Source organism: Geospiza fortis, unplaced genomic scaffold, assembly GCF_000277835.1.
Source record: "Geospiza fortis unplaced genomic scaffold, GeoFor_1.0 scaffold81, whole genome shotgun sequence".
Taxonomy (NCBI): domain Eukaryota; kingdom Metazoa; phylum Chordata; class Aves; order Passeriformes; family Thraupidae; genus Geospiza; species Geospiza fortis.
This window is the reverse complement of record NW_005054318.1, coordinates 992,967-1,020,207: the sequence shown is the minus strand read 5'-3', so window position 1 is coordinate 1,020,207 and position 27,241 is coordinate 992,967. Positions and strand designations below refer to the sequence as shown.

The following is a 27,241-nucleotide window of genomic DNA, read 5'->3' as shown; positions in this document are numbered from 1 at the left end:
TTCCTGCTGCTGCACTGTGGCCTGGGCTAAACAAAACATACAAACAATGGCTGGCCCTGCTTTTTGGGAGGTTAACACAGGCCAAGGACCATTTCCAATACAACCCTGGATGTGCATAACCTGTATTTTAGATGTAAAAGTTTATCTGTGGGGACCAGAAAAGGATTCCTGGCTTGTGGAGATGTGACCTCAGAGACCCCCACATACCTTTTTCTGAGACAAAACTATCAAAGGAAGACACTTGAACACCTCGTGTAGGTATGACTGCATGCTTGCTTTCTCCTTGGTCACCACGAAACTGTCATCAATTAATAGGAACTAGAGCCACAAGCTATAGGAGTTCAATCAGAAATGTGTATTAGCAACCAGGAGTCTGCTTTTGTCAGGCACAGGGCACTGCAAGGAAGTGACTGTCATTATGTCCAGGCTGTACAACAAAAGTGGGGCTGTCCAGGCTGGCAGCACAAACCCTACAGTCCTATAGGGAGCCTCCCACACAGAGCCACAGACCCATGAAAGGCACAGCCCCTCACTGCAATCCCAGTTACTCTGGCACATCTGTTTGGATGATTAGTAAGTAAAATTTAACTGATAGAAGACAGAGCCCAACTGGAAATGTAGGAATGTGTTTTTACTACTATTAATGCAATCAAAACTTCCTTCTTGCTATTATTACTGCGTTAGCATGTCAATTCCATTCCAAATTGTTTTAAACTGTTAACTTACCAAAATACCTGGAGTATAGCACAATTCACGTTCTGGTTTTCATTCTAAACTTAACATAATATATCTGAAATTATTCTGCTTCTTAAGGTTGTTTCTCTTGCTAGAATGTGTAAAATATGTGTACAATATGCACCGGAGGAGCGTTAATCTTTCTCTTTGTGCCCAAAAAAGTGCTGAAATTGAGTGCATAAAGTAACTTCTATAAGTCTTTGTAGACTGAAGGTCCTTTTCTAAATTTACCAATATTCCAATTCAGATGACAAGAGTCTATGCAGCTGGCTAAAACAGCTTAATAAAAACAGATGCAAAGAACTCTTTGTGAAACTGATTACTGATTTACATTCACCATCCAATATGAATGAAATGCAAAAAGTAAGCAGACGTAAGTCACATAAAGTAGATTGTAAAAAGAGTGTTTTAATCACATGAGAAATCACGTCAGTAGTATAGGTCAGTTTGCTTAAGAAATATATATTCTTTTTGAAAATATTTTGTTATTTTGCTTTTAAGATTTTTTTTAAATTTACTCATATGAGACTTTCCTGTACCCATGGTCTTAGTTTTAGAAAAGACCAGATCTGTTATTCCTCAAAACTCATGCTTTAATATTAAAAAACTAAATCGACATTTACTAAATGAACAAAATACAAAAGATGGTTTAACACAGAAAGGTGCTCACCAATGCAGTCGACACTGAAGAGATTTATGGAGGTTGTTATTGAAGACTCATCACAGGTCTTCATCCCCCGCAGAGCAAATCTGACCAGGGAGGCCTTGACTCCCTCGGGGAGGAAGGACAGCAGGAACACGGGCATGTAGAGAGCGTAGCGGAGCTTGCACAGCAGGGGCGTCATGAGCTTGCCCTGCGGGGACTGAGCCATGCGCTCGATGGTCGGGAACAGCAGCACGGAGCGCAGGACCTGTCAGGGCACAGAAAGCACCGTCAGCAAGGGCACAGCAGCACAGCCCAGCCTGCAGACCCAACCTTTACATGAGTCTCCATCGCAGTGAGACTGAGCTTCCAGGCACAGCAGCACAGCCCAGCCCTCAGACCCAACCTTTACATGAGTCTCAATGAGACTGAGCTTCCAGGCACATTGCCCCAAAGGTGAGTGATGTGCCCAGATTCAGTTTTTTAAAACATAAAGCAAACAAGTACACAGTTACAAAATTACGTTTTATGATAAGAACTCAAGAGGTGAGTGGCCTCTGGAAGCACCAGCAGGACTAACCCCAGCAGAGGGCAGCAGGCAGGAGCCCTCCGCTCAGTCCCGGCGGGCTTTTTATCTCTGGAAAAATACACTGCTTTTCATTTCACATGGTAAACTGCTTTCTCTAAGTAAACCAACCAAACAAATTTTAAAATGTCAGCTGCTGTGATGGTAACTTTAAAAATTGACAACATACAGGGTTTTCAATTTGCAGCTTAATACAGGTAAACTTGGTCAGCATACAGCCTCTTCACTACAGTGGGTACGCTGGCATAAAATATTGCTTTTTATATCTTATAATGAAATAGACATTCTGAAGGTGGTAATTAGTTTATGTTATAATAATACACTATAGCTTTAAAATAAAAAGAAATTAATTAAAGTCACACCCACCCATACTAATAGAAAGTGAGTTAATACATTTACTCATAGTTATATTTCAATGCTAATATCAAGCAAATATTCTAAAAGAATAATTGCAACTTTTTTTTGGAAGTAAAAATATATTGCAATAACTCATATAGAAATAACCCTCTAAGAGACACAGCCCTACCTAACAGAAGTATCAATAAAAAAAAATAAGAGAGGATCTGGATATTGCATTGGTAGATACTAAGGTATAAACAGCTGGGCTTTCTTGGTGACTCAATATCAATAAATGTAGTTACATATGTCTGCTTAGTGCATATCATTCTACATGTTGTGCAAATTAGATTATTATTTTTGTAAAATATATTTTCTGATCATTTTCTTTACTCCCAGATGAGATGCAGCTGATGTACACCTGTGTGCAGCACTCCCAGTCCCAGCAGCCCTCCAATGGAAGGCAGGGAATGCCACCCAGAGATCCTTACACAATCTGGGCATTGTAACAGAACAAACTGCAAAAATTCAGGAAATATAATAAAATCACAGAATCCTTTAGGTTGGAGAAGGTCTTTAAGATCACTGAGTCCAACTGTTAGCCTAGCACTGTCACATACACAAATAAACCATATTCTCAAGTGCCACATCTATACGTCATTTAAATACCTCCAGGGACAGTGAATAAACCACTTCCCTTGGGCAGCCTATTAAGTGCTCGGCAACCCTTTTTGCGAAGGAATTTTTCCTCATATCCAATCTAAACCTCCCCTGGCACAACTTCAAGCCTTTTCCTCTTGTCTTATCACTTGCTCCTTGGGAGAAGAGACTGATGCCCACCTGGCCACAATCTTCCTTCAGGTAGTTGTAGAGCAATATGGTCCCCCTGAAACTCCTTTTCTCCACTCACCTCCCTCAGCCACTCCTCATCAGACTTGTGCTTCCCAGCTCTCCTGTCCTTCTCTGGACACACTCCAGCACCTCAATGTCTTTCCTATCATGGGAAAGGGGCCCAAAACTGAACTCAGCACTCAAGGCATGGCCTCAACATTGCCCAGTACAGGGTGACAATCACTGCCCTCATCCTGCTGGTCACTGACAACAGTGTGTCTGTGCTGGGCAGAGGTCACTATTTCCCCATAGATTATGGGGGCTTCATTCTGCTCACTGTCCATGTCTGGATACTCAGAGAACAACTGGTCAGAGTCAGGTACTGATCTGTTGGCTCTTCCTGTTTCTTCCCTCATCATTCCCTGCAGCTGGAAGGACAGAGAATACTAGCTGTGCTTTTGATTCCTTAACCAGTTGTCCCAAGGCCCTGAAGTCTCTCTTGATTGTCCTTGGGCTGCTTGTTGCAATTTCATTGCTATCTACCTGAATAATCAATAATGGATAATAATCCAAGAGCTGTACCAGGGTGGGAAGATAGGAGGCTTTCTGTTCACATCTTTAACCCAGCTCAGGGAGACAGCAGGCTTCCGTAAGAAGTGAGTCTGTTTCCTTCAGAAGGAGTCTGAAGGAAAATGACTTGTCTTTGTTTTTCATGGTAGCAATTTTTATGGAAGCAGGCTGTAGACTAACAACTTCAGCAACACCTTCAAGCCAGGTGAACCATTGTTCTGGTTACTGTTCTTGCAGAGCCTCACAGCTGTCACTCTGGCGCACATGGAGAGGTGGAGAAGTCCCAGAGGAGACAAACCGGCTGTGTCACCACTGCCCCCCATCTCCTAGGTCACTGTGTTCAGCCAGACAGAGAGAGGGAAGGGAAACCTCTGTGTCATGCATCCACCATCAGAAACTATACTTCTTACAGAATTTTAAAAGCAGAATTTGAAAGAGTTATTTATATAAAAATACAGAACTATTTTAATAAATCCTTCTGCTTTCCAGCTGATACTGCTTTGGTTTGAGACAAAGAAAAATACCTTCTCAGGGAAATCAATCCTGGGCCTCTTTTTATTAAAGGCAACCAGCAGCTGAAGTATTGGAATGCAAAACTTGTACTAAATTACATGGTAGTTTTGTGATATTTCAGCTAGGAGCTGAACCCAAACTGTTGTGATCTAAAGCAGATTTGACCTGCGTTCCCAGGCACACTTTAATCCTTTGACATTGCAGTTTATAGATATAGGATTAGTTGCTTGGATGGCTGTACTAACCACAGAGAAAGCTGCTAAACCTTGGCAGAAAAGGGAGAAACCAAGAAAACTGTTACCCCATCCTGTACATTCCTGCATTTTGTAATGACCCACAAATTTAATAAATGGAGGATAATTTTATTTAATTTCTTTTTTAAATCTTTTGCAGACAATAACAGAGAAATGTAAAATTCCTATTTTTCAAACATTTATCCACCATTTCTTAATTTACTGTTGAATTCCCAAGCCATGATCTTGAAATGTGCATTTGGCTGCAGAATTGCTTAAAAGATTTAGTTCAACTTCTTTGCAACAGAAATGTAGATATGAGATTTAACCCATTTTGTTATAATGACACATATAAAAAAGCATGTCCTATTTGTGTATTGAAATAAATGAAGTAGAAATATTCAGGTAAAATTAAGGAAATTAATAATATTCAAATGCTCACCATCAGTTAATAATTTTTGGTTTTTTTACTTTTTAAATGCCTGGAATTTATCTATACACAGTTTACACTAGCTGAAATCAGATAGATGGCACAGAATTATATTCAAGTTAAAATGTTCAGAATTATTATAAAACCAGTTATTCTGAAAATGGAGGACACTGGCTATCATAACCACCACGTATTGTCATAACTATGAACGACACATAAATACCATTAAATAATGTGCAAAGGTTAATGATCCTTTTATTTATAGTAACCCTCCTCATAATTCATTTAAGTTTCTTGAGAAAACCATCAGTCAAAATACAAAAAGTATTACAAATATTTATTTATATAATAAAATATAGTATATTTTATCATACATATATCTAAGTTTAATTATAATGCACACATATTAACAATATTAGAGAGTAACATTCAGATTCACCTAGTTTAAACTACCCCCAGTTCAAAGTCCAGTAATATTTATCTGTTAAGCACATGGAAAGGCAGAGAGCTGAGCAAGAGAAGACTCTGGAAACAGAAACTCAAATGGATCCAGGGAGTACAGGAAGTTGGCCAGTGATTCGACTGAAGGCAAACACACCTCGTGTCCAGGAGTTGCTGAGGGCTGTACCAGCTATCCTTGACTCTGCTTTGGTCAACCCACTAAAAACAGTACAAGCACTCTTAAATTATACTGTAATTGTCACCATTGATGATTGTGACAAACAACAGTATTTGTACAACTGGCCAATTTATTTACCAGTTATTCACTTATCATGCTAAGTGAGATTTCAACATTCAGGACAGCACCTACACTAAAGTTCACTATTCAAGGAATAGATGTTCTTTTGCGTAGTCACCAAAGGCAGCTGCTTCTATTTAATCATTAATTTTTAACTCTACATTTCACAGGGCTCAAACCCCATATGGTTCAAGGGCCATCTGACGCAGTGTCTCAGAAGTCCCACATTTTGTTAAGAACCAAAAGCTAACATTACCTGCAAACTCTTCACATAACTCATGTGGGTGCCACGGCAGGTCCTACTCCCTCGTCTAGCAGTGTGTATATATCACAGAGAGAATGAAATGGTGCATGGCCTGAGCATGCATCCAGAGAACAAACCAGCTCAGAATGTTCTGCTCTTGATTCTTTCAACACACACCACAGGAGGAAGGCGTGGGGGCTTGGGGAGTTTCCCTTTTGACACTGTTTATATATTTCTGTATCTAGAGCAATCAGTCCATTAACTTCAGGAATGTATGACCTGCACAGTAAATTTTAGAACACAGAGGGAAGAGAAACTACTTATTTTACAGGAAAAGTGAGCTCTCAAAACAAGGAATATTAAACACCCATTCCATAACAGCATGGTATTTATCAAGGTGCTTTGTTTAGGAAGAATCCCCAATGAGTATGATTCACTTCCCAGGATCACTGGTCCATATAAATATTAAAGAATAAAGCAAAGGCTTCTAGCAAGATTCCACACATACATTCCTGTACATCCAGGCTTTCAATTGAGCTTTTATCTAAATCTATCCAAAGCAACATGACAAAATGACAACTGAGTATCTTCACAGCTTCACTGCATAAGGGTTATGTCCAAACTTGGGTTTGGATTTGAAGTAAAAATTGCAAGTTGTTTTGTTTTTATTAAAATGAGAACAGAGTACAAAAAAGCCAAACCATTAAATTTCCAGTAAGTTGCTGTTTAACACTGCACAATTTAATAGTCTCAACCACACCAGCAAAGGATTTTTGTAAAATGTTTCAATGGTTTCCTTATAAAAACACTACAAGCATGCAAATTGGATAAAGTTAAAAACACCCCCACAGTAATATTTTCCACTAGTGCCTTCTACTGAATGAGTTGAAATATATTCTTCAGCTACAATTTGAAGTTTGAATGGGTAATACTACTTCTTTAAGGGACTGGTAAATGACAGTGCTGAGAATGTAAAATCATGCTTGAAAACTGGATGCCACTTACAACCAGTACTGAAAGAAGTCACTTAATTTTCAGAGCAGTTAAGTCCTTCAATGCCAACAACAGGAGGTCAATGCTTTTGAAATCAGACGGTTTTGATTACACAAGAAAGTTTGCAGACTCAGCCCCAGGCATGTGCCTTCTGAGCTCGCTTACACAGCCAGGGCCTGGAAAGGGCTGTCACACCATGCCACCTGCTCTTAATACAGAGAGACATTTTGCTAATAGAAATAAAATAGGAGAGAAAAGCAGTCAGGATGCAAAAAGGCAAACACTGACCAACAGAAAAGAGCAAAAGCCATTTCAAAGATTTTTTTTCAGAGGAGGCTCCAAGTAGGTGAATACACTAATTACAGCCATGCTTTCTTAGTCCTGTCCCTTGGATCTCAATGAACAGACCACCCCTGCCCATGACAGACCACAGGTATGCTCAGATGTCTCTATCAGAGCCATAAAATAAAAATATTCTGGTCCACTGAAGAAAATACCAGAAAGTGAAACTTCCTCAGAAATAAATCACTGGTTCACTCTGCTTTAATGACAGAAGTGGTGGTTGCTGGAGTCTCTCACTGGCTTTTGAGCAGGGAGGCTTTTGGAAAGCACTTGCTCCTGCTGCACAATCCATTACTGATAACTGGGATGGCAGAAATGGTTAATACAATAACCACCACGAAAAAGATCACAAGGCTCAGATCCCACACCAGTTATGCATTTCAGAGCCCAAAGGGAACTCAGACTTCAAATGAGGGGGCAGAAGGAAGGAAACCATCCATGATGTGTTACATCAGAGTCATTGCACCATGCGGTGCTCAGTAATGGAGCGCCCAAGCACAGCACTGCACCCACACAGCCAGCTCTGGAAAGAAAACAAGTGAGGAAGTTTAATTTAAAATTCCTTCAAAACCCTTCAAAAAGCAAGAGCTGCTTCTCTGTTAAAAGCAGCATTTCTTTTGATATATATTAGGTCACCCCATGTATTAGTTTGTTATTCCCCTCTTGTGTTGGCAGAAGAAAAGCTATTATCTGTCAGGTTAAACCTAGTAAATTTCTCAAAGATAACATAATGATGCACTTAATGGTAATCTACAGTCTACCCTTGACACAGAATGCCACATTAATCACACAATTTCTTCTACTCAGTATGCAGAAACTTGCAGGCAAAACAACGAGGATCAGGGAAGTATTCTGTGCTTTATTGCCACAGCTGTGCCGAGCAGATTTCCAAGAAAACGCACAGGATAAACCAGACAGTGCTGGCTTGGGCTGTCCTCTCCCCACAGCAGGACCTGCTGGGTTTGCTCGTTCACTTTACTCACTCATTAATAGAATATAATATGTAAAATACAGAGTTCTACTTCAAAATCTTGAATAATTTCTTCTTCATCTGTTTAAGATGTTGTTGGTTTTTGTACCAGTGAACTCTGTCACAGCTCAATATCAACAAATCCACAGGATTTCATGACAGCAAAAGAGCCAAAGAATGGACACAAATGACAAAACACTTTTTTTCTCCTGGTGTGAAATCAAAACATACTGTATGCATTTTCTTCTACTTTACCCTATGGATCTCCTGTAATTCTAAACAAATGTTTGGCATATTAAAGAGGTAAGAAAACAAATATCTCAAACACAGTTAACAGAAGATCTTACAACTGTTATTTCAAAGTGCTTTATAAGAATTAAGCACCACAGAGAAGTCTTAGCATGCTTTTAATAGACAAATAAACTGAAATTTGTGAAGTTAGATGATTCCACATGAAAATATACATTGCAAAAGCAGGAATACTTTAAATAACTGTATGGTAAATTACAATTCTCTGCTCTAATCAAAGGTTACTTTGCTGGGTAAGCAAACTGTTTCTGTAAAACAAAAATGTAAAAAATTGTAAATAACCAACATTTTGTAGGAAAGTTTGTATTTTTTGTTACAAATAATGTCATGGTGGCTTAGTTCACTAGTGGCTGCTTAGTGCACAAGAATCTTCTGTTAACATCTTCTATGGACCCCTCCCAACACACAGGGGCTATAGAACAGGGCAGAGGAATGTGCACTTGATTTCAAAGGTTCCTTTAAAATTTTCTACATTTCCTGTTGCTTAGTGCCCGAATTTTCCCTTTGTGTCTTGGCATCAGACGCATTCTATTTTTTTCTATTTCTTTTTTCCAGACTTCTAATTCCATTATATAAAATCTGTGAGATTAAGTGACAGAAGGAAAGATTTTTAAATTTTCTACAAAATGTCTTCTATGAGGCACATAACATGCTCCCTGAAGAGCTGAATTTATTTTCCAGACAAATGCAGTTAGTATATGCAACTCCGTGAACGTGCTGGTAAAACCAAATAACGCTCTTAAATTCTCTGACGGGCTGAAGGAACTCTTGCTCCCTAAGAAAAACAGACTTTTTGAGTGTCACCAACAGCATCATGTTCATGTTTGTCAGCTCAACTTCACTAAGGGTATTTGAATTGTCACAGTTTGAGAACAAAGTGAATCAAGGATCCAGGGCTGATAACAGGACCTTCTGGTAGAATTTCCATAGGCATACTGAGGATCCAGCTAGGGATTGAGTTGTTGAAGGGAATCAACACATGCAGGGCTGTGAAGGCACATTCAGGATGCACAGACACACAGGCAGAAATTCTCTCACAGTGTCTGAAGAAATTATTGTTCAGCAGAACTACCTTATGCCACCTTTAAACATACAAAACAGGACAGCAGCAGAGAGCAATGATCCTAAGGATGAACATGATTTACAAGGTCAAGATGCTGGGATGCTGTTTTCCTTTTACATAGACACATGTGCACCCAAACAATAGCACCAAAGATATAAAACGTGAGTATGTAAAATCAAATGAACTTTTAAGGACTGAGCATAAAAGCATGCAAGCAGTCCATAGATCCATTTCCCACATAAACTTTGGATTAAATTTTGCTTGACAACTTCAGTGCCTTTACCTCTAAGGCATTAGGCCTTGGCATTACCTTGGGCATGTGCCAAGTCCAACACATGCACACACACGTGCACATACTCAGGTACATGCTTCTAATTCTTCCCTGAATAAATACAGCAATACCTAGAGATCCCCATCCAGCACTCTGGTTACATGAATATTAATGACATCTTACACTAAAAGAGCAAATTCACATATACAGTAAAGCATGCATACATGCACAGAGCAGCTGAGCTGTGCCAGAAGAGCAGTATAACAAACAGTTCTCTTTGTCAGTACAGCAATAACCTGAGCTTTATGGGTGCAGAGGCACTCCTTATTCACTAGCTAGCACGGTTTTTTCCCCTTGTATGTCTTCTGTAAATAGAAAGAGGTGAAACCAGTACAAAAAAATGTTATCTCCTAACATGTGATAAAACCCACGTTTTCCAGTCTGCATCATAACCTCAGTACTGGTAAGTGAAACCAGGCTAGAGCCTAGGCTCCAAGACCAACACCTTTTAGTATGTTCTCTGGCAGGATTCCGGCCAAAGCCAGTGGGACATCTGGGCACAGGTTAGAAAACAGTGTAGACCAGGGATTCTTCTAAATACAGGACGTCTGTGAAGCAATCAAGTTTGGGTCTCAGAATATTCATGGCTGGAATCTAAGCTGTATTTGCCACTTGCTGACAGGAGCCACAGGTGGGCCCTGGTATGTTTTATACAAAAAAAAAATTAAATACAATTCTTAGCATATTTACCTCAATCACTCAGAAATACCTTGACCTTTTCAGTGAAATTTAATAATCGGTTTTGTCTGCATGAGATTCTAAACACACTGTGGGGCAACCTTGGCAAATATATAAAGATCTCCCCTCTGTTATCAAGGGATCATCCATCAGATGCTCAGCAAAGAAAGAACAGCCCATCGCTAACTCTGTATGTGTTTACAAACACAGATATTAATGGTATCTGCTGAAATTGCACCATGAAATGGTGGGAAAATAACTGAGAATAAACCTTCGCCCTTTCAGAGTCCATCTTGGTTCAGTGTTATCCAAGTTCACTGCTGGTTCTAAACTGAGGTGCCTGAAATAGGAGTTAAATCACCCAAGACTCCCAACTGAAGTCTGTCATGGACAGATCCTCAAAAAATACCAAGTGATCTAAAACCACTTTCTAGTAGAATTATCTGCTCCCCACTAATTACAGAGGACCTACAACTTCTAACTAGGAGCTTCATCATATAGAACAAAATGAGAGCTCTCTTCCACGGAGAAGCAGCAGGGTACACTTCTAAACAATATTTTGGAAACAAAATGCTACCATTAAGCAGCATCTGAGCAAATGTTCTCTAAAGAGGCCCATCCACAGCAGTGTATGATCTCTAGCACTGAAAACACTGTAAATACACTGGTCCCCTTAACATGGCAAAGTGAGAAGACCAGAATGTATTACTTTTGTAAAAACTGAAAATATGCAGTAATTATGATATCAGGTGAATGTTTGAAGATTTGATCTTCGAATTGCAGACAGGCAGTATAATACAAGAAGCTAGAGGTATTTCATACTGACTGTGACTACCTTTTTTGTAGCTAGACTGCAATTTCCATAGACATGGTGCTTCAGTACATGCCAAATCACCTTTCTGAGATCCAACTTGGGTGTCTGTTTTCCTAAGCAGCAGTTCAGAAAATACCTGCCCACCAACAAGAGCCCCAAAACAACACCCACCTTCACCCTACTCCTGAACTGGAAAGCAGAGGTATAATAATGAGGTTAAGTTAAATTTGGTATTTTAATTATTCAGCTCACAGAACAAACTCAGAAGCTACTACTATTTTTAAATATGCTAAGTAAAAATAATCTAAAGCATGAATGAGTAACAAAAATCTTGGCAAGTAATACAGTGATAAAGACAAGTGGGAGATGCAAGTCTGCAATATGATATGGTGCAGAAAGCAAACAAGAGAGAAGCTCTGCAACTTCATGTTAGACACAGTGAGGAAACACATCACAAATGCCAGAGGAAGCTCTGCCTCTGGGAGATAATGCAGATTGCATCCTGTGCTCTACATCCTAAATGGAAAGATTTCAACCAAGAGTAAGCCACAAATACAGCCTAAAATTAACAAGGGGCTTGGATGATAAAGTTTCTGGAAGAGGTTATATTTAGAAAAAAAAAACCACATTAATTGTATGGCAAAATGGGAGCAAAAAGGTAATGGGGTGGAGAATCATACCTACACAAAATTTTAAGGGCTATAAATGCAAAGGATACTCAAGAATATTCTGGGTGGAACAAGTGACATAAGTAAATGTGATGGAAAGAAATGAAAAATCTAAAATGCTAAAGCAGGTATCTGGAGTCTGTATCAACACAAATTTTTACGCTGCATCAAGGTATAGTGTCCCAGCTGTTGTACTGCTACCACCAGGAATGGTGCAAGAAAGCGAAATGTCCCCTTACATGGATGTACAGACAGCCTGGACTTCCCAAACCAGAACATTGTGTCAGGGAGCTGTAAAAAACTAGTTAATATAAAGCCTGATGATGTTACTTATATATTCAAATTTTCTCATGCAAGTACATTGTCCTGGGACTGCATATTACAGATGTTGACTAAATGAATGATGAAAAGCAAATGTGTTCACTTAAAAAGTGAGAGTTTTTTCCCCACTATTCCTTCTTTTGTGTAAATGTTTAACACATTCAAAAATTATAAATGTATTTATGTTTCAGTTATACAGCAAGCTGGCAGAATGTCTGCAGAGTGGTTATGCTCAGGAAAGAAATATATCCTTTCAGGAGGAGAAAACCAATCACACATTATTCCTAAAGCTTTCACCCTTCCTCCAAAAAAAGAGAAAAAATCAGAAAAAAAGTGAAGTTGAGAACACCATGGAAAAAATACTTATAATTCAAAGTATTCTGTTAATAAGATGAACTTTTCAACACTCCAGCACAAGACTGATCATTAAACCCAGTCCACAACCATTCGGTATTTCCTCCCCATCAAGCTGTAAGAAATCCTCAAGCACCCAATGACATATTTTATGATGCTTTGGAAAAAGATCCAAACCCCCAAAACTGATGATACAGCACAGGATGAGAAGATGGCAGACTCACAACACTATCACTCTCATGGGCCCCCTTTTCTAATATGGAACTCATTAAATTAAAATATTTTTAAAAGCCCAGGAAAGGATTTTTTTTTTCAGCCTAGAGAAAATGCTACCAAAACAAAACACAGAGATCAGTGTTGATGGAGAATTCCTTTGTGATTTCAAATACTCAATGAATTTTATTGTGAGCATGTAAACAAGGTTTACAGTGCTATAGGGAACACTGCATATACTCTCTACCTGAGGTCATTTTTTACTGCTTCCAAGGAAGGCAGATGAGGGCATCATCTGATGATGAGGGCACAGGATCTATACTTAACATCAGGACAAAAAATATTTGGTGGACCATGGAAAAGTCCACAAACAGCTTAGGTATTATAATAAAAATAATTAAATTTCATAAACATATATATATATATATCTATATGATATTTACAATATCTGCATGGTGCAAATCTACAGCCACCATAAGAGATGTACTCTCTTAGCTTTCTTTACAGTCCTTTCCATTAACTACTCACATCCTAAGCTCAGGCTGGCTGTGTGACAAGGCCTGTTTCCTGTTCAAGTGCTGTTTTCCATTTACCTTTGATGTCAATGATGTCTTTGCCTCTTGGTATCTAATGCACTCTCCTTTTTCCAGAATTAACTTTATGTCTTTATAGTTAAAATTACTTATAGCATACTTGAATAGATTGGGATATTCAATTCAGCTTGAGGAGGAGACCATTCTTGTTTCTGTTTGATCATAGGTACAGCCCATGCAGACCCCTTCTCACCTCTTAAAAACTTCATATTACTGACCTTAAGGGAAGTGGTCAATTTGGACAGGTCTCCATCATCCTGATTTATAAAAGAGAGAACTCCAGAGACTACAATAGGCTGGCTTCAGGACAACACAAATTCATATAACCACATATCCCATGGTTTTAGCTATTCCTACCTGGACCTATGCAAGAAGTATCAGCTATATCAGCTCTTCAGGAAACAGTGTATATAGATATATACTTCCTGGGAGGTTTCTCTAAGAAAAAAACATACATATAAATCTTCCTGAAAACCTCAGAAATATGTTGTTTCCAAACAATTCAATAGCATTAACTTCCTTCAAGATACAAGATAATGAAAGATCCAGGGCATACTGAAACTCATCTTGTGAAACTGGGCATAACTCAGTTCTCACAACTTCACAATGTTCTATAATGGCACCAACTGATGCAAAATGTAAGGTTGTATTTGGAATTTTTTTTAAGGGAATTAAGTTATATGGGCAATGCTGACCTCAGTGATATCAGACAAAGTCACTATTTGCAAATGGCAGAAATGTAAGCTAAGAAACAGTTAAGTAAATCTAAAGGAAACTTCCTTTTTGTGTAAGCTGGTTCATATTTCCTGACCATAAGGTTTTTTGGTATCTTCCTTTTTGGTACCTTCCTTTTTGGTACTTTCCTTTACAATGGAGCACAACAGACTGAATTTTTATGTTATTTAACTCATTGTTCCTTACATTCAATATATCCAATATTGTAATATAAATGATACCTCCTTCAACATCTGAATTTGACCAACTATTTAAAAATATTTATAATCCACACATTTTTTCAAATAGATTAAAATTTTTGCTTATTTTTTTATATTTTCTTTTAGCTTCTACCTGATGATATATATAGCAGGTAAAATTTGCATCTGTTTAAAATACTCTACAGTGATCACACGGTTTTTCCATGTCCTGGCAACTTTTTTATTTAACATACATTATCCAATTTTATTTGAAGTACACCTATAAGACCCCAAGCCTCCAGTGCTTCCTGGCAGTTCCACTTGGATGGAAACAAAATTCAAGGACCAGCATTTTTGTTATTTGTATTTCAAACCATAACCTCCAGTGTAATGACAAATACAGTGCTGGGTACAATGATTACATCCTTAGGTATGTGGATCTGAGTGTCATTTGCACCAAGGTGAGGTGTGACTAAATTTATGTCTACTTTAAGGCCACTTTCCACTGACTTAGCATAAATTTGATTCTGAGCCTTATGCACTGGAGTCCTGCATCCAAACTCATTGGACTCTCCATATGAAGAGTCCTGCTAAAACATGAATCACCATCAGGTTTCTACAGTATTAACTTTGTGCTGTATTATTAGGAGAATACTAGAAGTTGCTCTGAAGAGTTTAATTACAAAAGAACTGGAATGGGACAAAGGTAACTGAGGATAAGCGAGAGGCATGGAAATCTCAGCAGTATCCAGCTACAGCTGCTGAGAGTAAGAAATCACCTTTGACAACAGTGATCACAAACACAGTAACCAAAAAGAAGAGCCCTAATGAGACTGTGCCCAGCGTCCCTGTGAGTACTCCTGCTGCCCTGTGACTGCACCTACAGTAAAGGTGGATGTGTGATATTGCTCCCGTTGAAACTAGTGGCAAAATTTTCAAAAATATAATATGTCTTAATTCTGCCCCATGAATAAATTCTGATCAAAGGATCATTTCCCAGATATTAAATGTGACAGCCTACACTCCACGTAGATATGACCAAAGACACAATATTCCCAGCTCTAGAAACCAAGACTCTCTTATCTACTCTTGGATAGACAGATGAAGACCATGACTACCATAAAATACTGATCATGGTAGTTAGAGATTAATCTCTTGGACTAACAAGTAATTGAGACTTTTGATAATTTCCTTTGAAATAAATACACTTTCAATCACACCTTTCAGCAGGTATTAATATTTTCTGTGTAGTTTACTTCCAATGCTGAAACCTGTTTTATAGCAATAGGAGAGGGACTTTCCATACCTCACCTTACAACTGGGTCATGGCACAGGAAAAAACTATCTGTTGCTTCACATTACTTGAAATATTTTCCAGTAAGAAGTGCTCCTAGAATTTTTCCAGCTGAAGCTCAGAATTCTGTTAAATACACAAAAGTCTCAGAAGATTTCTCTACAGACACTGCAAACTATTTTTCAACAGGTCAGCTCTACGTACTGAACTATTTGCAAATTATTAAAAATATAAAAAACATTAAACACACAGACTGTTCATTACATTTACAAGTCTCACAGGGCTGAAATGCAAATTACTCTGTACTACAAATATTTGGGTAACTGAAAACTTGCCCAAAATGTTTGAATTAAAAAAAAATAGCCTTTTTATAGGTTAAGGTAATAATGAGAAAATTGTTCTCCCAAAAATCTGTATCTTATTGTTGGACTGAAATTAGTTTAATAGAGAAAATATTCATTGACAGGGCAGTATTTTGCATAGAGAATTAAGCCCCATCAAAGTGGGCAATGTCATTCCATCTACAAGGGAAGTGCCAAAGGAGACGGCCAAAATTTGCAACGGTGTGATAATACCAGCAGGGATGGATTTGTTGCTATTATGATTAAAGCATATAAACAGAAGAAGATTAGGAGGGGTGAGAGTGAAAAGAGAGGAAGAATAGTTTATTGGTTGGAAGAAGGGCAGGGAGAAGCTTATGTTGGAATGCAGTGTCACAGTTACACACCATAAAGCTTTCAGTTGCTCCCATTACATGAATGTCAGAATGCAGCTGCCACTTTCCAGCAGAAATTCTTTCCGTTTTCATTTTGGAAGAACAGGGTGGGTTTTTTTTCAGTGTAGCACTCCCGTGAGATCACCACATTGCATCTACAGGTACCCTTATGGCACAGGGACTGGCAAATGTGACTTTTGTACACATGCTCTGGCACATTTACCACTTACGATGAACCAGCAATATGCCCTTAAAGTGAAGAGGTGGCTTAACCAAAAGAAAACATTAAGAATCAGACTTTGTGTTGTCTTGAACCAACTGCTTTCACAGCCATAGATGTACAGCCATACCTACCAATAAATCTCAATGACAATCCATTCAGTTTAAGGAAATGGAGCTGAACAAAGTAAATGAGAAACCAGCTTTACAATTATAATCTCATTCTGCTGATGAAAAGGAAAGGCCATGATTTTCCATCAGTGCCTTGAGATCCCTGGACTTGTATTTTTATACAAGTGCTCCACTCAAGACATTTGGAAGGGGTTTATTTTACCACTCACTTTAGTCAGCCCTCAAAGAGGCATCCAGTCAAACCAGATCCATAGGCTTTCTCAGCTCAAAGGAGTTAGACAAGCTAAGTTGGTATTGAATATTGGAAGAAGTTCAAGCCCCTACCATTTTAACTAAAAAAGTCGCTCAGTGGCTTAATGATGTACCCTGAAGAAAGAACAGTAATGTTCTGCCTTGTGATATCAGTGAAAAAAAGGATGAGTGAGTCAGGAAGTATAGACTAAGCAGAACTTCATATTTTTGTCAGAGAATGAAAAGAAACCATGAATATTTGAGGTTTGAGAGAGAACTTATATCCCAAATTCTTGTCAGGGTATCAGAAGAAGGTAAAAAGAGAGAGAAGGGAGTTAGGAATTCTCTCAGCTCATTTTTCCATCCTTGCTTTCATCTTTCCAGAACTGTTAGGATTTTAAATAGTAAGGGAAAAATAGAAAATTCCTTCCTTTGCAGTATTAGAGACTACTGCTAGCCTTAATTATTATAACAAATTGGATATATGCAGGAATCTGCTATGAGAGAAAAATTATCATATCTAATTTATCACACAAATAAAACTGGTCATCAGGTAAGTAAGGGTTTTAGTGCAACTGAAAACAAGAATTTGCAGAATATCTTTCAATTGCCAGTGCCAGGTAAAAAGTCTGAGCCATACCAGCTGCCATAAAAGGTCGCAATTTAAATTATATTTATTGACAACTGGGGTTTGTATGTTCCATTTCAGTAAAATACACTTGCAGTAGTCATACTACTGTTTTAAAATAGAGGAACAGAAATTCAGTGTTTTCAAGAACAATTAGGACTCCGTAAATTCTGCTCCTTATACAAAACTATGCTTTGTTTTGGAATTTGAAATGGAGCGGAATGTTCTTAAAATTTTCCAGTGACTAAAAATGTTGTAACAAAGTTATTAAAAGCATATTTTCATTAACATAAATTCAACTTCCTCACAGGACTTCAAAGGTAATAAGTTAATTAAATACATTGTCCTTCCTGAACTTGTGCTAAAATGTATACTTAACACTCAATTCCATAAGAAAGAGCAAACTCCAATGAGTTTTTTTCACAAAATGTCACAGATAAGTATACTTGCATCCAAACACCAGAAATTAAGTATTTCAAACAATTACACATTGAAACAAATAGAAAAGGAAGAGGACTTTTTTACATTTAATTTGAAGATAGCTTAAGTCATAAGAGTACAGATGGGGATTCCTAAGAAGAAATCTAGGGCTTGATTTAGTTCCCTAAAGAGAGGCTTATGGTCACGGAACACATCCTCAGGTATCTGAAAAGATCAATAGTGGCATTGGCAAGAACTTCCTTACAATAAACAGCAATCAATGAACTACCAAAGTGATACAGAAAAAAAAAAATCTCCAGTATTTGCCTGAACTTAATTCCACAGTATTAAAAATGCCCTCCAATGCAATGGATCTTCTGTCTAAGCTCAGAAATGTTATAACTGTTTGGTATGAAGTTTGTGTCTTTTTCAGATTCCTTTCACTCCTGCAGTGAACTCTTCAAACAGGACAAACCACTCTTGGGTAGAAACCAAAGCTGCAGAAGTACCCCTAGGCTTCACCATGAATGATGTGCAATGAACAAATGAACAATATGGCAGAGTAGGAAATATTTGCAATTACAACCCTGTCCATCTTCAGTAACCTCTTTCATAAAGTTCCAAGCCAAGTTCTTCCTCATTGCTTGAGCAACTGTACCACATATAACATGAGGCAAGAGCTGACAAAGTAGCTCAGCTTCTTTGCTGAGGGCTCTAAATTGGCAGTGAAATCCCATTTTAATATAGAGCTTCTAGGAACAGATATTGGTTACTAGAGCTAAAGCTGAGCTCAAAGTGTTAACTACGTTTGCAAAGTCTATGTTCAAAAACTATACAATATCCCTTCACCTGCTCCTTTCATGAACAACTCTTCAATGTCCTAACTGGCTATGTTCTCCTTCACCTACTATTAAAACAGCGTGAGAACTGCTAGATTTTTGGCTTTGTAGTCTTCTGTAAAAGCACACTAACTGCCATATAAAAACATAAAAAAAATTCAAGCTATGTGCAACATATACTGAATTCCAATCATTTGGTCCAATTCTCCAAAGAGATGACTCTCTGATTTTCAAGAGCTATGTGCACACATCTGCAGAATTTCAAAAGATCTCACCTCCCAGCATAAAATGTTCTTTGGAAATCTGGCTTGTAGAAGGGCGTTGAGTTGAGCTCTTCTTAAAACAGAAATCCTAATTGTTTTTGAAACTCACTTCTTGCTTTCAATTCCCTCATTTTTATATAATCATTTCAGTTAGCTATTACAATATGGATCTAAATTTTTGGAGATTCAAAATAACAAGATTTTATTAACAAATCTGTAAAAATTCAAAGTACTTAGTAAATCCTGTTATTCTGCCATTTACCATTTTAACCATCTTTTTATTTTTAGTCCTTCATTTCCGCCTCATTCTCATGTTTTACTTTGGATTCCTGATGAATGATCATAGATTCCACTTTTCAGTTTATTTTTCTTTCTTTTCTGTTTAGACATTTGGCTACTTTAATGTCTTTTAACTTCCTAGAAAAAATAATTTTTATAGGTGTATTAGAATTTTGACTACATACACTTGAAATCAGATGTTTCATTAGCAGTGAAATAAACACAATGTTACGAAAAAAATCAAGTCTCTTGAAATCCAAATGATTGTTGTTAAGTTTTACTTCATTGAATCATCACAGATCAAAATCTTGCTTTTCATATTGTTTCTATATTCAACTGAGCAGTAAACCAGTATATTAAACAAGTTGAGAGAAGTTTTGAAGTTTCAGTGAACATTATTAACAAAACATAATTTTTCACACAAAATTTTGGGAATTAAGCTTTTTCTCAGGCCTTCTGATCAGAGGCTTATGATCCAAATCCTAAGGAAATCTTAGGGCAATGCTGCTATCAACTCTGAATTCTCACTCCTAAAATGTGATCAGTGTTAAAAGCAGAAGCTATCATTCATCTGCTTGGTAATTACAAGCTGACAGATCCAGTGCTGCTGATTTTGTCAAGCCTGTCTTTTAATTGCAAAAATTGTCACTTTGCTATTTACCAATCTCATCTTCACTTACGGATGGCAAATTTTCTTGACTCAGGAGAGTACTGAAGTATATGTAATCCATTATTCCCCATAAAGATCTAGGATTGAGCAGGTGACACCTACCTGCCTCACCCACTTCAAAAACCACACAAGGTAAACTATGGATACACATGGCAAACTGTTCAAAATTTAAACCTCCCTCAGGCACATCGCATCTTAGAGTTGTATCACCCTCAACAGGGTTTATCTCATTTCATTTTAAGTTTCCTAAATTTATTTTTTTGCATCCTTGAGACACTCCACATTCTTTTGTTCGCTGTATTACAAGGTGGGGTTGTTTGCCTGTGAAGTAATTCCTAGCAGACCTACACAGCACATGGCAATGGACAGTGCCTGCTCCTGCTGACAAAGGCTGTGTCCATTGAGGGTTATACAAAAGAGCCGTCTGCCTGTTGACTCCTGCATTTTCTTACAGTTTACATTTTTAAAGCTTTTTTTTGAAGGGGAAAGGTAGAAGAGAACATAACTGGATCCCTCAGGGTTAGGGTCTGTCATCAAGCCAGTGAAAATAATGGTTGCTAGCAGTCTCTTGGGTGAGCTGACACTTTCAACCTCATTCCACAGTTATCGGCCTTTCGCTGATGGTGTTTTCAAGATTTGCTGAAATTCTAAATCCAAGCTTTTTATGAGTGTCTCAGTCAAAAGTTACTATTTCCCTTAAACACTTTTGTTTGCCCTGAACCCATCTCCTTACTTTGCAGCCTCCCACCTGAACAGAGAGCATATTTTATATCTGCCTTAGCTTTATGTGGGAAGATTTTCATATTTTCTTTCTTAGTAAAAAAATAATCTTTCTACAAATCTTCATAGCAACTTCTTTGATGCTTATTTTATTTTATTTGTATGTTATTTATTTGGTGAGATTTAATAAAGTATCTTACAATATCTTATTTATTTTATTTGGTTAGATTCAATAAATCATCTGCACTACTTCTCTCTTTTTCCAGGCGAGTGTGCTGCAGAACATTTGCATATGCCCCATGTTCCTATTGCTGCTTTACTGCGTGCTCCATCAGAATTACTGATACTGCCTGAAGCACCATTCAGAGTTCCGAGGTGGATTTTGCAGACTCTGTAATGTGTAAACTGTCAACTAAAGCAAATTTTATTTCAATTGCTGTCTCAGACTGCCCGGACTTCCTTGTATATGCTTCCAAAGACTTGATACACCAAGAACTGATAGAACTGCCAAATCTCTCTCTGTGTCTCATAAAAATAATCCAACTCAGAGACCCACTTCAAACACCCAAAAAGTTAAATTAACACACTCATCTCACTGAAGGCAGCTGAACTTATATTGATGTTTAAATCTGTGCAAAATTGTGTCAGAGTAAGTCTTTTCTTGCTTCCTCAACATGTAAAGGGGGATGAAGGTGGGTATATACAAGCCCAATACCATTTGCTCGTTCTTTTAATATGTATTTCATGTATGTGGATGGATGGACTGAAGAACAAAACAACACCAGACTCAGTTTAGTTTTATATCATGGCCTAGAAATTCATAGCTCTCTTCACAAGATACACATTTATCTGAAATGTACACCAATTCCCTTGTGAAGTCTGCTAAGCATAGCCATCTGTTTTTTTCCCTGTACAATAATTTCAAAAATATTGTCACTGAGTTTGTGTTACTCTAAGTCTTTTACCCACTTTTATTTTTATGCTGATTTTTTTCACTTTTTCATTTAGGCCTGCAACTAACAAGAAATTAATATATTTATTACTCCCTCTCTCAATAGACATTTCTATAATATTTGTCTATTTTATGAAGTCTCACTGTACTTTTCAAAATATCTGAGATAAGCTTATTGTTGAAAAGGAGCATTCAAGGTGATTAAAAATATGCCTTGCTAAGCATATTTTATAATAGACAGTGAGGCCATCATAAGTTAATTCACCAAGACAAAAGCTATATAAACTGACTTTGTTTAAAGTACCATGACATCTAATTTAGGTAATCAACATTGGAATCAGATGCCATTATATCAAATGAAACGTTCAAATATGGAATAAAAATTTATATTCCTTTTTCTTTTGTGAGTGGTTATATTTTCATCTTTTCTCTCTTTCCATAAAACACAAGAACTTCTAGTCACAACCTGCTACATTGCTATCCTTTCAGATGATGTTTTCTGTAATGGTGGCACCATGAGTATTGGATGACATATTTAGGTTCTAATCTCAGCACAACAGAAACTTAATGACTGTCACTGCTTTCATATATTCTTTCCCCCTTCCTTTAATCCTGCTACTTTAAGGTCAGACAAGCTTAGTAGTTCCTGTACTGTTAAAAAAATCCCCCTCTTTCAATCTCACAGATCCTGTAGATTTCCAGTAGTTCCTGAGTAAAGAACTTTGTTTTCTTGTAGAAATATCCATATTTAAAAACATGGTAGTTTTCTCTTTCCTACCATTATGAAAGTGCTTCCCATACTCACAACCAAGTGTTCAGCAACTGAAACTAAATAATCAGTACGTGCACAGAAATGATGCATCAGGGTTTCCAAGTTAGGAATGTTTTATGCACAACTATTTCAAGTTCTGTGGTTATAGCTATCATTTATGAAATCAACAAATTCCAGCAATACCCAGTATTTCTTCACACCACTGAGACAAAGTAGCAATGCATGGGGTTTGATTTACATATTACAGAAATTTAATCTGCTTAAATTGATACTACTCAGAGGTTTTAAACTCATCCTCTTCAATGAGTTTTACAGGAAGAGCAATACTTATATTGTACTCACCAACAAGAGTTAATTTACTATCACAAAAGTGTTAGCATTTCAAAAGCATCACTGCAAATGAAAGAGTAATGCTGTAAGAGATTGAATTTCACTAGCAAGGAAACTTGTCAATCTTTGATTAAATTAATGATCAAATGGAGTGTTTTAGGAAACACTCAAAAGTGTTGCCAGTAAAGTACAAGGAAATCCTCCAAGTAAGGATTTCCATTTTAGAATAGAATGCCTGGAGGATGTAGCATATTTATGGGTCAGATGCATGTTCCAACAACTGAGAAAATAATTTTGTCACTGAGCTTCATTTTTCAGTTCTGTTGTCTGAATAAAGAGCGAAGAAGATTATGAGGTTAAGAGCAAGTATCAAGGAAGCTGTACATTACTGCAGTTTTCCATCTTCACAAAGTGAGGCTGATTTTTTTCCTTCCAAGTGCCAAAATTTTTTAGCAGTCTGGCAAAATCTGGATGCTCTACTTCCCACGGAGAGGTGAATGTTCTTAAGACTTGAAGCCCACCATGACAACTGGAAAGTGTTTGTGGTTACTTGTGAGCCAGAAAACAGAGCAGCCAGGATTTATTCTGCAGCTTTTCACTGAACAGGAGGGCATGGGATGGTCTGTGCTCACATGGATGAGTCTCCTGCCTCCAAACAGGATGTCAGCATCCAAACTAACTACTGGGAATGGTCCTGGACCTCAGCCAAACCCAGAACCATGCAAGGGTGCTGCTGGGAGATGCTGCTTCCTTTGGGCCAGAAAGTCACTTGAAGACAAATTTAAAATATCACTTGTCCCAGTGCTAAAATCTGTGTCATAGCCCCATTTAGTTACAAGTATGGATGCAACCTGTGTGCCCTTCTCTACTAATCAGACTTGGTTAAAGGCACCAACCTAAGCCTAAGTTTGTGTTAATGGGTCTCCTGAAGGAACCCTCAATGGAAGCCTCCCTAAGAGTCAACGGGAAAATGGGGATGGGCTCCAAAACTGAATTCATGCTGGAATAAATTGGCAATTCCTATTTCATTTCTCTTAATTAAAGATGAAAGCATTATTTCACACAAGTTTAAGGAAAAAAATGCAGTACTCCATTTAGCTGCAGAGCACAGGGCCCCTAGATAGCAGCAGCATTCAGGTCCAAAGAAGGGCAACAAAGCTGGTAAAGAGTCTAGATGACAAGTCTTATGTGAAGTGGCTGAAGGAGCTGGGTTTTTTAGTCTGGAGAAGAGAAGGCTCAGGAGAGACTCTATAACTGAAAGGATGCTGCAGTGACGTGGGTGTCAGTCTCTTTTGCCCTGTCTCATGTGAAAACATACAAGGAAATGGCATAAGGGAGATTCAGATTAGTTATTAGAAATTGGTTTTACACTGAATGAGTGGTCAGGCATTGAAATAAGTTGCCCTGGGAGGTAGTGGAGGCACTGTCTATGGAAGTGTTGAAAAGGCATACTGGATAAGGCACCTGCGGATATGGGTTAGGGATGAATGTGGTGGTTCTGGGTTGATGACTGGACTTGATGATCTTGAAAGTCTCTTCCAACCTTGATGATTCTGTGAAAACTGACAGCTGGAGAGGAACCAAGGAGGAGAGAGAAAGGGGATGTACTTTCTCCTTTTCAAGCATGCTTAGGGAGGGAGAATCTAGTCTGTATGTAGTTGGACTACAGAAGAGCTTTAAATTGTGAAACAAAAATTTCTTCAGTGAAGCAAGGTCAGGCACTGGAACAGACTGCATAGGAAGTGGTTGAATCACCATCCTGGAAGCGTTCAAGAAACATGTGGATGTGGCACTGTGGGGACATAGTTTAGTGCTGAACACAGCAGAGCTGCATTAACAACTGGACTCAATGACCTTAGAGATCTTTCCCAAAGTTAACAATTCTATGACTCTGTGATTCTAAAAATCAAATCTGCTAAACATATATCCCAAATATAAATGTTTGCTGGATTATTTGAATGAAAAATGCCACAAATTAACCTCTAGTTGCAAAGCAAAGATTTAAAGACCAAGCTCAAAATTCATATAATGAAAAAATATCACCAAGAACTACACAAATATAAAATCAAATGATCTAGCTACTAAAATACACATGTGCTCAAAATCTTGTGGGAATCAAATATTCCAATAAAAATAAAGGGAGAGATGGAAACACAAGTTTCTTATTATCACACTTCATATGTTATAAAACCTAAGAGTTAACTTATTTTTGGCAAAGGGACAAAGATTGCACAATACTCTGGCTTACACAAATATTTTCTATTGTTGAATGCATCTTAAATGTAGCTTGCCATATATTAACTTTATGCACACAGTGCACCATGAGGTCTAAGAGGGTCCTGAAAATCCCTATGTTTCAAAATACTGAAGAAAAGCTGCCAGCATCCGGTGAGCCAGGTGTAAAAATGTTACTCAACAATTTTTAGTTTAATTGAAAACAGATAAAATCATTTGAGCAATAAAGACCTAAGATTTTGACCCCAAAAAAGTTGGCACATTTGAACAAATTAATGCATATATTTTCTGAATGCTCCTTTTTGAAAATATGCAAAATTTCTCTTGTTTAAAAATATTCTTGTTTACAATCATGAAGTGAAATATGCCTGTTGTTATTATATATCAGGTTATCCTCAAGTTTCACATTTTTAGTTCCTTTTACCTTTAAAGGAAGAAGTTAGATGTGCAGTGGAAATGGTTATGAAGCAGTGGATATGCATATATTAACCACATACATTACATGTATTAACCACATACATATATTAACCCCAGACTTCATGTCACCACTAACATGGAACTTCCTTCCACTGAAAACTTTATAAAGTAAAGGAGGAAGCAATGATTTAGTAAGAGTAAATGTTTAAGAATAAAAACTCCCTATTCTCCATTTATCAGCCATTAACAGACAGTTAGTACTGAGCACAGTTTGCCATTTACAGAGGGCAAGGATATAGTCCTGCTTCAGCCTTCTTACAGGGACGAAGGAAAATGTTCAGATATACAGAACATGCAGTTACAGCTCTCACTCTCATTGAGTTACACAAACCAAGACTGAATTGTAGAAGCAGTGATATTTGTATTAAATTTTAAAATCAGTGTCTTTAATAGTAGTCCTCATAATTTATATTACTGTTCATTCCCATACATTTTCCCACGTCTAAGCAGCAATCTGTTTGCCTCAAGATAAGAGATCACTATAAAAATCAGTCACTCTTAATTTTTGGTGTAACACATAATGCAATTGCCAAATATCTAGTGATTTGCTTATAAATTATTTAAAGATGAGAACAAGGAAGTCATAAATATGTCTTACCATTATTAATTATTTATATTCCAAGGGCATTAAAGATCCAAATTCAGACTCAGAATGACATCAGTCTGCTTCATTATATCTTACTAGAATCAAGCCTACTTTTTTGTTTGTTTGTTTGTGTATAACAGAACAGAGTTTCGACAGGAAATACATGGCATTAGCCATAGGCTGAGCACGTGCACTGCTTTGCTAATACAGCAACTCACACTCAAGAAGGTTCATGTACCTGAAGTTCTGATGCTCGTTTCATCATCTCCAGGGTGATGTAGCAACCAATAGAATGAGCAATCAGTACCAGCTTTATATCTTTTGATACATTCTTTTTGAGGAAGTTCAGCTTATGCTCTACTTGTCCGTTAAGTCCAAAAACATCCTCTAGCTCCTTAATATCTGTGTCTGAAACATAAAAGAAAAGAAGTCTTTTGGTTCAGTGAATAAAATTTCAGGCATGTTTTTTTTTCCCTCTTCTTTGTAGAACACTCAAATAAAAACATATATTAATTTAAAAAAAAACCCAAATAAACTAAACACAAAAAAAACCCCAAAAACCCCTCACCAGACCTAAAAATTTAATTTTCAGTTACCACCACTGGAAAATACTGACTGATAAAACACATGCACAGGATGTAAAGCCTTATATGTAGCTTGGGAACCAGCACACAATATGTAAATACATGGAGATTTCATAGCACATCATCCACTATTTTCATCTCCTTCATTCAGAACAAAACCAAACTCAGGGCATTGGATCAGCTTAAATCAATCCAACTTTACACTGCGAGATCAGGACCTACAACAGCAATACTGCCCAGGAATGAGTCCCTCCTCACAGAAGACAAGCTACCATGTATGTCATCATGCATTAGCAACCTTTAGATATTCAAAATATCCTGTATTAAAGATGCACAAAAATGTCCCATGGAATGAGGAAAAATAGAAAATGCCTATGTGTCAATACAGAACACTAGCACCTACATAAAATATCCCTGTTAATGCAGGTTCTTTTCATTGTCAATTCAGCTGCAAAGAGGAAAATCAAGTTAG

The 27,241-nt window shown here is 37.6% G+C and overlaps 1 protein-coding gene across 1 annotated transcript in view; it reads right to left on the bottom strand.

Annotated features, from left to right (window-relative positions):
• LDAH (lipid droplet associated hydrolase) overlaps positions 1-27,241 on the bottom strand; it is a 98,845-nt gene that overhangs the window by 38,297 nt on the left and 33,307 nt on the right. Inside the window, exons 3-4 of the mRNA XM_005420273.1 lie at positions 26,424-26,593; positions 1,406-1,646 (exon numbers count right to left, since the gene is read on the bottom strand). Coding sequence (XP_005420330.1) covers positions 1,406-1,646; positions 26,424-26,593 — 411 coding nt within the window. The remainder of the gene's footprint in view (positions 1-1,405; positions 1,647-26,423; positions 26,594-27,241) is intronic.